Source organism: Megalobrama amblycephala, linkage group LG22, assembly GCF_018812025.1.
Source record: "Megalobrama amblycephala isolate DHTTF-2021 linkage group LG22, ASM1881202v1, whole genome shotgun sequence".
In the NCBI taxonomy this organism is placed as follows: Eukaryota; Metazoa; Chordata; class Actinopteri; order Cypriniformes; family Xenocyprididae; genus Megalobrama; species Megalobrama amblycephala.
In genome coordinates, this window is record NC_063065.1 from 5,406,921 (window position 1) to 5,421,080 (window position 14,160).

Sequence of the window (14,160 nt, forward strand, 5' to 3'; positions counted from 1 at the left end):
CTAATGTATCAAATACTGAAAATATAACACATATGCATACTTTTTTTTTGTATTTTGTCTAAGGTTTATTGTTTACAGGGTCAATACTGTTTGTGTGTTTCAGATCATAGTGTTTATGTGTTACGGCGTGATGCTCAATAAATGGGTGTTGCAAACCTACCAGCCGGATTTCATGAAGAGCCCGCTGGTGTATCATCCCGGACACCGCGCACAAATCTGGAGGTTCTTCAGCTACATGTTCATGCATGTTGGGTAAGTAGAGGGATGCCTGATGTTGTGATTGACAGGACCAGATGAACTAGCTCCTCTCACAGTATTGTTTAGTTCTCCATTTATAAATAAATGAGGCTCAGCTGTAGTGCACTCCATTAATAATGCAACTGGAAACTGTTCCTTGAATAAACTGTGTTTATCCATGTTTAGAATCTGTTTATTTGAGCTTTACAAGCTTTGAAGTCAACATGCATGTTTTTCAAGCATGTTCCTGGTCTTATTGCGCATGCATGTTTAAACTGTGCACTTTATTTTAAAGACAACTTAAAAAAATTCTCCTCTCCTCCAATCATCTGTCATATTGAGATACTTTTTACCATGCAATCAATTCCTAATGGATTAAATTAGGTCCCACCCACATTTTTCTCTAAGAATATCCTTTTTTACTAAGAAATACAAAAGTAAACCTTAATGCAAGTGACATATTGTAGAGCGTTCAGTATGTTTATCTATCGTAGAATTATCCTGAGTATGTTAAGCAGAGAGGTTTCATCACAAATCTCTCTTTTTAATGAATAAAAATGACACTTGTTGTAATAGATGTGAAGTGCTTCATCTGATTACTCAACAGGTTTACTTCTGTCAGGGATGCCACAGGAACTCCATGTCGCATTTGAGAAAGGTTAAGCTCTTTAAAGATGAGAGACAAAAGTTTGTCTTTGTTCTAAGGATGATGAGAGTTTCAGTGTTCCTCAGTCTAAATTTAGCCGTACAGACCTGCAGCCACACCTGATGTTTCATGTTCTGGATGTGTGTGTGTGTGTGTGTGTGTGTGTGTGTGTGCAGGTTAGAGCAGTTGGGTTTCAACGCTCTTCTCCAGCTGATGATTGGAGTTCCTCTGGAGATGGTTCATGGGATCCTGAGGATCAGTCTGCTGTATATGGCAGGAGTCGTCGCTGGTGAGTTAGTGTGTGTGTGTGTGTGTGTGTGTGTGTCCGCATAAGTCTTGCTGCCCTTGCACTGTGACAAGTTCACCAAGAGAATGTGCTCATATTTATGATGGACATGTCACCAGTAGGCAATGACCTAATCAATAATCTCTGAATTATTCACACACACACACACACACACACACACACACACACCCCATCTCTCTCTCTTGTCACATACACACTAAAGCAGCAAATATACTATGGAGGCTGTATGTAGTGTAATAGAATAGATTTACATTTTAATGCTAGTATCTCTGTTGGGCCACATCCTACAGATTGTGTGTGTGTGTGTGTGTGTGTGTGTGTGTATATATATATATATATATATATATATATATATATATATATATATAAAATCAATTTTATGTGTATAAATGCATGTTATATTGGAGATATACAGGTAATATACAATGCTGTTTAATTTGGTTCCTGGAGAGCCGTGTTCTGCTGAATTCAGAGCCTAATCAAATACAGTTTTAACACAGTTTTTCAAACACTGTAATTAAGTAATCCTGAGGACCTTGATTAGCTGGTTCAGGTCTGTTTAATTAGAGTCAGAGCAAAACCCTGCAGGACGTTGCCCTCCAGTCCAGGAACAGATTTGAGTAGCCGTGATATGGAATAACATAACTATAGCAAATGAGATGAACACTAAAATGCTGAAATTTAATATACACTTATATCTTATTTACTCAAAATTCACTACATATGCCAAATCATCACTACCTACAACACACATTATGTTGCAGCGTCTATGTTTTGACAAACTGTATGAGCATGTTGAGCACAGAATTAAAGGAAGGAGAAAATAGAGTCGAGTAGAACAGATAAGAGAAAATGAGAAGAGTCTATATGTGGGAAAGAGATGAAAAGACAAGGAAAACATGAGAAATGGAGTGAGAGGGTGGAGGATGTGTGAGGAAAAAGAGTTTCAAGAAAATGAACATAAAAAAAAGAGAAGAATGATGAAGACGGTGGTAGAGTTAGAGTGCTGAGCGCAGCACAGCTCAGTGTGTAGACGCACGGTATAGACGATCTGACACACACACACACAAGATATGCCAATATTCAATTATCGCACTCGTTTTGCATGCATGTTCGCTTTCCAATGAGGTTTTAGTTTACAGTGCAGAATTAGCTTTATTGGGTGTGTTTTATGCCTCTGTGGGTTTGAATGTTTGGTATTGAATTAGTCGTCTTCGGGGTGGGCTCTTTTCACTTGGGCTAGTAAGAAACCACCTAACAACCACCTAGAACACCCTAGCAACCACATCGCAATGTACTATATCCACCCTAGCAGCAAGTTTTGCATGGGCAATTCAACTCATTTTCCTCATAACATGTCAAAATGTAGTTTTTTATAGTGCATGTTTAGTCTGCAGCACAGAGCAGCTCAGTATCCTGTAATTACATGGCAACTATTAATTACCTTTATTACATTCATTAAATGGGTCAACAACAGTGATGCCAGTAATACAGAAATACAGGTCAGTAGGGGTTTATATATATATATATATAATATTAGGCATGTCATTTTAATGTTAATTTTGGTAATTATATAAAAAAATATAATTTTTAATATAATAAAATTTTTATATTTTTATATAAAAAATGAACAAAATAAATAATGCCTCCTGACCTGTATGTAAATTCTATAATTTAGAATGAATTTTTATTAAATGTATTAAATACATTTATTAAATTATTACATTAAAAATACATTTTATAAATTAAATTATTTTATTACATTTTACAATATTAAAAAATATTAAATGTAACTTATTTTTTACAAAAATACATTTCTCAATAAATTCAAATTTAATATATATATATATATATATATATATATATATATATATATATATTATTATTTAAATTAAAGACAAGTAATACAGTAAGACACTCTATTTACCTTCAAATAATCCTTAAAAATAAGTGTGCGTCACTAGTGTACAGGAGGGACCCCCTTATGTCATTATGAACCAATTATATTAAGATTAAATTTGCCTATCAGGAGAAATTTTTCTTGATAGAAGCCGCATGAAAGCAACAAACATACAGCGAGTACACAGACTTTATAATATCGCACTCAAAGGTATTTACACAGAATCACAATCGCTGGAAACAATGTATCAGACTTTAGAATTTCAAATGTATCGATTCACATGATGTCATAGTTCTTCATGAATTCACTGCTGGTGGTCTCATGCTTGGTGGGGGGACAAAATATAATGAATAATCCCAGTGTTTGTCATTAGTGAAGCCTAAACTTGCTGCTTTGCGTGTTTCCTCAGGTTCGCTGACGGTGTCCATCACGGATATGCGAGCTCCAGTGGTGGGCGGGTCCGGCGGGGTCTATGCACTTTGCTCAGCACATCTCGCCAATGTTGTCATGGTAACCTAAACTAACTGCTGCCATGGCGACTTCTGTCAGAATGAATGAAAAGGAGAAATCGGGCAGAGGAATAGAGACGCGCAGAGGGATAAATCTCAACGGATGCTTTATATCGCAGCTTCCCTAAAGATCAAAGAGTCTCTAATCACTCGCACATAGACAGATACAAACAGGCCTCAGAGAGTCCTAAAGTCTCTTTAGCGTCTGCTGTGTGCTGATGGATGCGTCTAAACTCTTCCTCTTATGGGAATATAAGTGCCTTTGCTTTTGCGTGAGTGAAATTTAAGGAATGTTCTGGATTCGGTACAGGTTGAGCTCTATGATTCAATCATTTCAGTTTGTTCCTCAAGCAAAAAACAGAAGATTTAGAAGCTTTACAGCTCAAATAACACAGTTTTAACAAATTCAGCATGAAATCAGAATGGACTTATACATGTTTCTGGTCTTATTGAAAAGGGTTCATCAGTGCATGTGTAGCCAAATAGCTACTTAGTCTTTGTTTAAGCAAACTTTTTCATTTTGACCTACAGTTTTACCATTGAACATTCTGTTTTACTTGAAAATATCATATTATGAAAGTAAAATGGGTTGCAAATGGCAATCAGTGTTATTTATTTTAGTATTATTTTAATACTATTATAGTATTTTGAATTTAGCTTTTTTTATATTTTCAGTTTTCATTGTAATTTTAATTTAGGTTACAGTAGTTCCGGTTATGTTGCCATTTTTATTATTATTATTTTTTTAATATTTCTATTTAGCTTTATTTTATTTAAGTTTTAGTAAATGTAGTACTTTATTTCAGTTAGTTCCCAAGGCAACATTTCTAATTTTTGTTTTTAATTTTTTGGTTTAATATTTGTATTTTATTTTATTTTATTTCATTTACCAAAAGAATTTTTTAGTTTTAGTTAACCATAACAACACTGATGGCAATTCACAATAGCTTCACATTTTTGCTTTTAAAAAAGACGTTTGGCATACAGTACATCATGCATCATGACGACTTTAAAGTCTTTGTAATACTTTTTAACACATATGTGTTTGTGTTTCAGAACTGGGCTGGTATGAAGTGTCCATACAAGTTGCTGCGGATGATTCTTGCACTTGTTTGCAGTACGTAATTTTAATTCACAAAATTTGTACTAAATAAGCAACATCTGAGAAGAACAGATTGAACTTTTTTTGTTCCTTTTATGACTTGCCTTTCAGTTTTATAGCTTGTAGTTTTATAGCTTTTTTTAAAAGGGAAGACTAGCATATTGCATGCTATTTGAGTATACACTAAATTCTGCATACTATTTAAAAAAATAGGCTATGGCTGAATTCACAATAGCATACTAGCAAGTTACTGTGTCCTGTTGTTTATTATTTCCTATATTCGAAATGGAAGACTAGAATGTTGCATACTATGCAGTATATACTATATACACTATATGCACTAAACACTGCAACCGGTTTGTAAAAAATTGGCTACACTAAATTCTGCATGCTATTTAAAATAGGCTATGACTGAATTCACAATAGCATAAAAGCAAGTTACTGTGTACTATTGTTTTTTTATTTGCTGTATTCATAATGGAAGACTAGTGTATTGCATACTATTTAGTATGCACAAAATACTGCATACTTTTTGTAAAAATAGTCTATGGCTGAATTCACAATAGCATAATAGCAAGTTACTGTGTACTGTTGCTTTTTTTATTTGCTATATTCATAATGGAAGACTAGTCTATTGCATACTATTTATTATGCACTAAACACTGCAATCCGTGGCTATGGCTGAATTCACAATAGCATACTACCATGCACTATTGTTTTTTTCTGTAATTACCTATATTCGCAATGAAAAACTAGCATATTACATACTATGCAGTATACACTAAATACTGCATACTGTATTTTTAAAAATAGGCTATGGCTCAATTCACAATAGCATAATAGCAAGTTACTGTGTACTATTGTTTTTTTATTTTCAATATTCGGAATGGAAGACTAGAATATTGCATACTATGCAGTATACACTAAATACTGCATACTATTTTAAAAAAAATAGTAATATATGAATGCATTGCAATGGTAATCATTTCAAATAGTAGTATACTACATAATCACATGACCCAATTGCATATATTTTTAATAACTGAGCAGCGAATCAGCATATTAGAATGATTTCTGATGGATCATGTGACAATGAAGACTGGAGACATTTAAAATATATTCAAATAGAAAACAGTTATTTTAAATTGTAATAATATTTAATAATATTACTGTTTGTTCTGCATTTTTGATCAATTAAATGCAGCCTTAGTGAGCATAAGTTATTATTCCAAGAGTTTGACTGGTAGTGTATGTAGTATAGTAGTATGCTATTCCAAACATCTGCCAATCTCTGTCTTTCACAGTGAGTTCTGAGGTGGGCCGTGCCGTATGGTTGCGTTTTTCGCCGCCCCTCCCCTCTTCCGGACCGCAGCCCAGTTTCATGGCTCATCTGTCGGGCGCAGTGGTGGGCATCAGCATGGGGCTGCTGATCTTGCGGAGCTATGAGGAATCTCTGCATAAACAGTGCTCCTGGTGGGTCCTCATCTTCTCCTTCATCACCTTCCTCCTCTTCGCCATCTTCTGGAACATTTTCGCTTACGAGCTGCTCGGGGTACAGATCCCGCCCCCTCCCTGATGACACGCCCCCTGGTGGGTGCAGAAAGCCACGCCCCCTGTCTGATACAGGCCCGACCTCAATCTACTCCGCTCGACCAGCAGTGGAGAAAAGGATGTAAAAATACGGAAGGAAGGATTTCTGCGGCGTGAAATGAGAAACGCATACTCACATTCCATACAGAAGCAGTGAACATAAACAGCGTGGTATTTTTAATGAACACTCTGAGGCAGCTCAAGGGTCCGGCGAGCTTATTTGAACAGAAACATGCACACAAACACACACACACGCATACACACACGTACATCAGATTTGTTTTTCTCTCTTTGTGTGAATTTCAGCCCAAGGCTCATTCATGATGCCTTTCTGTATTGTTTTGATTTGACAGCCTCATCTAAGCCTGTTATGCATTACAGATACCATCCGTAGTAGATGAAACGCCGTCACTTGAACCAGGAATCTCGCTGACTAAAAACAAAGCCTTACGCTTGAAGACACGGCAAAGTCCTCACTGAGGTAGGGAGTTGATGTTTGTTGTTGGATAATTACGGATTGTAAATCTCTTGCTTTACTTTGTTCCTCAGCTGTACACACATTTGTAGACGCTACATCCAAGAGGACAGAAACATTAGCTCTGTCCCAAATCATAGTGGGCTGGCGACTTAGGCAGCGTGTTATACGTGTGCATTATGTTGCCTTCTAAGATAACCTCTTTTTGCCAAATGTGAACGTAGCATTATGTGTCAGAGAAAGTAGCCGCAGAATGTATTGCAACAAGCTCCAAAATGTACACAGTACCATTCAAACGCTTGGGGTCAGTAAGATTTTTTTTAAAGGGGACCTATTATGCCCCTTTCACAAGATGTAATATAAGTCTCTGGTGTCCCCAGAATGTGTCTGTGAAGTTTCAGCTCAAAATACCCCACAGATCATTTATTATAGATTGTCTAATTTGCCCCTATTTGGGTGTGAGCAAAAACACGCCGTTTTTGTGTGTGTCCCTTTAAATGCAAATGAGCTGCTGCTCCCGCCCCCTTTCAGAAGAGGGCGGAGCTTTAACAGCTCAACAACAACAAAGCTGGAGAATCTCACGCAGCCAAAATGAGGATTGTCAGTAACGGTGTTCAGCCTTACATTGTTCAAACCGGAGTCGACACTGATGGAGAGACTCAGGAAGAAGTTACAACTTTTAGACGTTTCTGAATGGTTAGTGGATAAATTTATGTAGTTGCTGTGGAGTTGATTCAACTCATCGACTAGCATGTGCCGTCATGTTCATCTTTTGTGTTGAATTGATCCTCGTTTGTGAAGCAGTCCGGTGTAAAATGACGGCATGACAACAACACTCTACTACAACAACTCTTCCTCTTCTCTAAAGCAGCCCAACATGGCCTCACCCCCTTTGTTGTGTGTTCTCAGGGGCGGGGTTTATGTAAATTTTAGGGGTTTTGATGTCACCAACCAGGGACGAAGCTCATTGTAGTCCTTAAAAAATGATTTCTGTAAAAGAAAATATCTCCCTTTGCATTGAACTTTGAGCGTCGTAACTTTGCAGATGTTGTTTATGCTCAAACAGCAACATTACACACTAACTAAAGTTAAAAAAGTATTTTCTGCTCACCAAGGCTGCATTTATTTGATCAAAAACACAGTAAAAACGGTGAAATATATATATTGTTTCTTTCCAAAAACAAAACAAAAAAACAACAACAATCTTACTGACCTCAAACTTTTGAACTACTTAAAAATGAACTATTCTACTTAATATTTGTATTTTTATGCATATTAGAGTATTGTTTTGTTAGCTTTAGAAGGCAGCTGCCTATGTTGGCAGTAAACAGCAAGGGAGCTCACTAAGTTTTGGAACAGAGTGAATATCTGACCCTTCATCTTGACTCTTGAAAATATTTCTAGTGAACACACAAACTGAAGCCAGCGAGTGAGCTTACAAGACGATATGTCTGTGCCACACGGTAATGATTACTTCAGTTATTGCTGTGCAGACTGCAGTTGTTATGGTAACTGCCATAACTTGATTAAAGATGCTTCAACATAGAAACGGATGTCGCGACCACCGGTACCGTACGTTTTACAACTCCTGCCTACATTTTCAGTGAGGGTCGTCTTAATAATAATGATGCTTATGACTGTATTTATATGAGTATTTAGTTTTAAAATAGAAAAGTACAACCCACAATCCTTATGTTTTCATGACAAGACTGCAAAAGATGAGAAAAGAGTAATTTATGACCCTTAACACTAAGACAAAGCAAATAATGACAAAATTCATTAGTGCCAAGTTACCATTCGCTAAGCTGCTAAAAGACAATTAAAGGGAATGAATTAAATTGCTAAAGGAAAGATTGCTGTGTTCTGAGTTGATTTCTTTTCATTTTCGAAAAGCTTGACCGTGTGTCTATTTATTGTTGTGGATTTTTATGCCATAGTCCTATATTTATATTTATTCTGAGTGGCTGTCGTCGTTGGATTGTGGCGTGTGTAAAGATGGTCTTAAACTAATGATGCAAACCTCGAAATGAAATGCATTTACATGGAATCCCCCACAGAAAGTGCTGGAAGATACAAAGCAAAGAAAATTAACAATACAAAATGTTTAATTAATGGAGTCTCATTGCTTCTGCTGTGCCCAAAGGTCATGGTTATGTAACATAACACATTAATAATACTTTTGAGGGAACAAGTGAGTCATTTGAATATTTTAAAGTCAGCATGAAACTGCACTCACAACCCATTTACTGCCATAATGTGACATATTTGCAAGTGAAAAGGATAATCGAAGGGATTTCATCAGAAAAGGATGGTGATTTCAGTAGTACTAAATTAAATAACGTCAATTTTGGTTTCAAGTTGACTTTAAATGTTCTTATCCAGCACGCAAGAGTCGCATCAGAGTGAAATTGTTCCTGTAATATCTACCTGGCTGGCACTTTTAGACAGGTGAAAAATGAAAAGCTGATGAATATTTATTAGATACGCATATATAAACAGTGAGAAAGAGAGATAGAAATGTTATGAAAAAGCTAAGAGCTGTATTGGGACATGTGATGGAAGAAAATGAGGTGAGAAAGATGGGGCAAATAGCTGATAAAATGAAGGAAAATTGAGAGAAAGCAGCAAAATGATGGATGCATTATTTTTGAACACTCATCAAATGGATGCTGGAAGTGTGTGTGTGTGTGTGTGTGTGTGTGTGTGTGTTAAACCTGCTTTAATGTGCTGTATGACCATTGCTGGTTTTCAGACTGTTACAAGCACACATTCTGTGGTCTGTGTGTGTCTTTTATGAGTGTGGGAAACACTGACCATGGTCTAAAACAGTTGGGTTGTGTTCAAAGTGGAATACTAGCATACTGAATTCATACTTTGCAGTTTATATTGTATCCTGCCTACTAATTTTTAAGAATATTTTGTGAAACTATGCATTTTCGACTTAAACGTTTCATACAGGGCCTAAAATTAACACTTTCCAAGTGCCAAATGCAAGTAAAAATCAGCATTGGTGGGTAAAATGCACAATGTCAATCGCCAGTTGGTGTTAGTTACTCGCACGCTGCAGTTTGACGTTTTCTGTGCGCAAACATCTAAAGCCCAGAAAGCTGCGTCTCAGACAGCGTGCAAATACTGAATTGAGCTCTCTTTCACATCTTCTTGTACTTGAAAGGACAGATTCTAGTGCGTTTACATGGAAAAACAATGCGATGTTGTGAGAACAGAAATGTAAACAAACGTGAACGTTGCTCGGGACGGTTGATGGGCCAGCGCTGCATCGTCACAAAAGTTTAAGCTTTGCCAATTTGAATATTTAAGCACAAGAAGATACGAAAGGGAACTCAATTAGTTACTCGCACGCTGTGGTTTGAAGTTTTCTGTGCACAATAGGTGTGTAACTGTACACAAAAATGACGGTACGTACCTCGGTTTTGAAGTCCCAGTTTTTGCATTAACTTCTGTTTTTCCAATTCGTTGTTGAAATATAATCACTTACACAGTGGCTGTCTTAACTTGTTTTCATGACGCATTTATTTAGGCCTTACATTAACTAACAGGTTAAGTTATATATAATTAAAATATAGGCTAATATAGTGCATATATTTAGTGAAACAGTTCATTTCTGCTGTTGACAATGAATGGCTTTTCTGAGGTAAATGTAATACAACGTGTTTTATTGACATCTTTCTGCGGTTAAAACACTGAGTAAGCGATTTACACGAGATTGAAAGTATTGAAACTAACATTGAAAGTAACAAAACACAGAACTTATTGCGATTATTGGTGGTTAATGCTGGTTAAAAGCAAGTATAGGTCTCTGCGGAACAAAAGAGGGGCGTCTCCCAATTTTGGGGTGTTTTCTAACTGAGAGAGGTGTTTATAACGATCCAACCAAAAAAGTACGGAAGCCTTGAAAGGCCATTCATTATTATTTTATTTTTTTGCTTGTTTTCTTATGATCACAACTACTTTTTTAATGTTTAGATCCCGAGAAACAATTATGCCGAGATAATGAAAAATAAATAAAATATTGCTGCATGCTTGACTTCCGTAACAGGGAAACTATGCGTTTTTCCCGAGTGCCTGCCTAGATATATGGAAACATTTTACTATAATACATTCATTTATTTTGAAGAGTATTAACTATTTTACAGGACCTGTAGCTTATAGCTCGAGAGGGTGAAATATATGATTTATGCAAGTTTTATTAGCCTACTCCGTTTTTTTATTGCTAGTTATTTATTTATTTATTTTATTATTATTATTATTATTATGCATAAACTAGACTACGAATTATAATGACACGGGATGTAATTTTGTCTCAGTATGGCTATATAGTCTATATTTTACATAGACAAATAGTCATTTGTCTGAACTTATACAATCGGCGTCATTTGGTTGGACATGGGGTGAAAAAATACTATAGTAATTGATAGTAAATAGTGTTTTTGAACCAGTAAATTGTAATATACTGTATATTATAGTATTTACAACACTTTGTTAATGAATGCTACAGCATAGGCTGTAGTATACTTTAGTTTTTACTACAGTAAACTGCGTGTATTGTAGTATAATATAGTTTAAAGAAAACTTAGTATTGGGTAACGTAATTTGTTTATGTTACTATAGTTGTTATATTACCACAGCAATAGCCTATATAATTACCACAACAAATTAATTCAAGTATGGTTCAAAAACACTATAGTATTTACTATAAATTACTACGGTATTTTTTCACCTCTTCACCTTTTTCACCTCAAATAGTTTCTTAAGGCTAGATCGCCTTAATAATTGATGCTCTTCAATATGAATAACGCAGAAGAGCAGGCACGCGATCAACAGCCTATTTTATTTAATCTCTCGCATGCCAAATTTCACGTGCATAGTGTAAACCTTCGTCATAAAAGCTATATATATATATATATATATATATATATATATATATATATATATATATATAATATTAAAATGACATAACCACTGCACTATATGACTACTTACTGACCTTGTGTAAGCTTTTAAAAAAACATTTTAACCTGAAATGATGACTCTGAAGACTTTAAACTTTATAATCATTTTATTGACCACAGACACTGTAGCCACAACCTAATGGCAAAACTAAAACAAATCAAGTGACTAACAGATACATCAAATAGAATAGCGAATGTTAGCTAATAATAGTCATCGCTAGAAGTGAGTGGAAGATTGCTTGGAGCTTTTTACAACAAGCTAGCAAGCTTATTCACACAAAAGAAACGTTAAACAACTGTTAAACAACTTAAACAATACACTTACATTCATATACAATGCATATCCCTTATTGTTTTTCCGGAAATCTCCCACTCGATTTGAGCAAATCAGGTAAAGAGGTTGAAAAACACCCATTCCAGTGTGCCAACACCCCAAAGTTGGGAACCGCCCCTTTTTGTTCCGCAGAGACCTCCTTCTCGTTAAAAGTGGTTAGGCTAAAAAGCATTACTCTGCGCGCCCCCTTCTGGATTGGAGTATGGATCGCATGTGACTGACTGTATTCGTCGTCTAACTGCATGAACCGAACCGTGACGGTTCGGGACGAATACATATACCATTACACCCCTAGTGCGCAAACATCCAAAGTGCGCACCCAGAAAGCCACATCTCAGCGCGCAAATACTGAATTGAGCTCTCTTTCACGTCTTCTTGCACTTGAACGGACAGAAAAATTGTCCAAAAAAATCAGCAAGTATCCAAGTATACATATAGTCAGTTATGTCTTAAGTGAACGTAAACAGTCGAGAAAGAAAAAGCACGTGTATCAGTATGTTAGATCTGTGCATTAGCTCTTAAAGTGACAGCACCCTAATATTCCTGCTGCTGTCTGTGTTTTTAATGTTAATCAAACAACAAAAGACAAAGAAAAAACGCCAATTGCTCTAGACTGACTAATTTATTTAACTTTAATAAGAATTAATCTGTTTCATGGCTAGTAAAAAAATATATATTTATGGCCCGTACATTTTCTTAAGTCACCAGCCATTAAGATGTGTGGCAAAATGTTAATTTTTAGGTCCTGGTTTCATACATACATAGCCCCTAAAAGGACATGGTGATAGGGAAAAAATATATTTCAATGCTTTTGCATTCCCTGCGAAACTTTGCATTCGCTCGCACACCTTTTGAGTTCTTTGTGAGCGAACACAAGGTTTCTTGGGGAAACGCAAAACTTTTAATTTCAGATTTGCTTCAATCTCCAAAAATGTTTTTAATAGTTTTAGTTAACACTGTTTCAGGCTTGCTGAATTCAGAACTGCATACTAGCGTACTACTATTTCTGCCATAGAAAGATGTGGTAAATGTAGTAAGAGTAGTAACGCTAGTATGCGGTTCCAAATTCAGCAAACGTAAAGTCAAGCACAGTGCATCATGGGATAGTTTTACATATAGTGTGCTTTTTATACTACACAACAGATACGTCATCCATGTATGCCATTCACACTGAACATTTGCATATTGTGCACAGTATGCATGCTGCAAAAATAGTATGGGTAGTATGGTAGTATGCCACTTCGTAAATACTCTTAGTAAAGAAGTGTACTCAATCAATCCTCTTGAAACTGGGAACAAACTTATTTAGCAAGGACCTTCCCCTTATTCCCGCCCACATTACGTCCCAGCCAGTAGCTGCTCTCGTATCTCATGCTTGACATCAGTAGCACAGATCATGGTGTCATGAGTTTATTTTCTCCATGATGTTGTAGGCGTTGCTTTGAGATCATCGCTGCATCTGTGTTGCCGCCACAACTGTAGTCCTACTGGGAATCGTAGTCCATTTACAGACTTCAAAATGGTGCCAAAATACAAGAGATGACGACTCTTGCAGTAAAATTTTCTGTTTACATAAAAAGATGTTAAAACTGAAAATATAATATAAGGCTAATAGTTTTCTCTGGGTCAGTTGAAGATAAAAAAGAGATGTAAATACTGATAGTTTCTATCAAATTCTTTATCATTTCATGATGTATTGTACTTCTGAAATATTGGGACCTGAGGCAATTTGTTTTTTGTAGTTTTATTTTGTATGGTTTTGTGTTTGCTTTCATTTCTCAGCTGTATGTAATAAAGAACATACTGTGAGAAACGTCTGCGTGTGTTTGTGTGCCAACAATAAAACACTTTCCACTGATGGAGTATAAAGTGCTTGAAACTCCTCTTGAACTTAACCTTTTTTCAACAAATTGTCAGTGTAAGGAGGTGCTTAACTATCTGAAATTGTTTAGTCACCTCAGACTAAATATTATATATGTGGATTTATTTTGTTTATTTTACGTGTGGTTTGCAAATTTTGAAACTTCTCATAAATTAAAGAAAATATTTTTAAATTAAATGTATTTTTTAATATAGTTTTTTAATTATTG

General features: G+C 35.8%; 1 protein-coding gene across 7 annotated transcripts in view; it reads left to right on the forward strand.

Annotated features, from left to right (window-relative positions):
* rhbdl1 (rhomboid, veinlet-like 1 (Drosophila)) overlaps positions 1 to 13,879 on the forward strand; it is a 35,090-nt gene extending 21,211 nt beyond the window's left edge. For 5 of the 7 annotated variants that reach the window (XM_048174529.1, XM_048174528.1, XM_048174530.1 and 2 more), the window contains 5 exons: positions 104 to 252; positions 1,060 to 1,172; positions 3,500 to 3,600; positions 4,656 to 4,716; positions 6,006 to 7,184. In XM_048174529.1, the coding sequence (XP_048030486.1) occupies positions 104 to 252; positions 1,060 to 1,172; positions 3,500 to 3,600; positions 4,656 to 4,716; positions 6,006 to 6,277 (696 nt within the window). In that variant the 3' untranslated portion in view covers positions 6,278 to 7,184. Of the gene's footprint in view, positions 1 to 103; positions 253 to 1,059; positions 1,173 to 3,499; positions 3,601 to 4,655; positions 4,717 to 6,005; positions 7,185 to 13,503 lie in introns of those variants that run through there. The other 2 variants (XR_007182459.1, XR_007182458.1) reach the window with 2 other exon arrangements.
* The last annotated feature ends 281 nt before the right edge of the window (positions 13,880 to 14,160 follow it).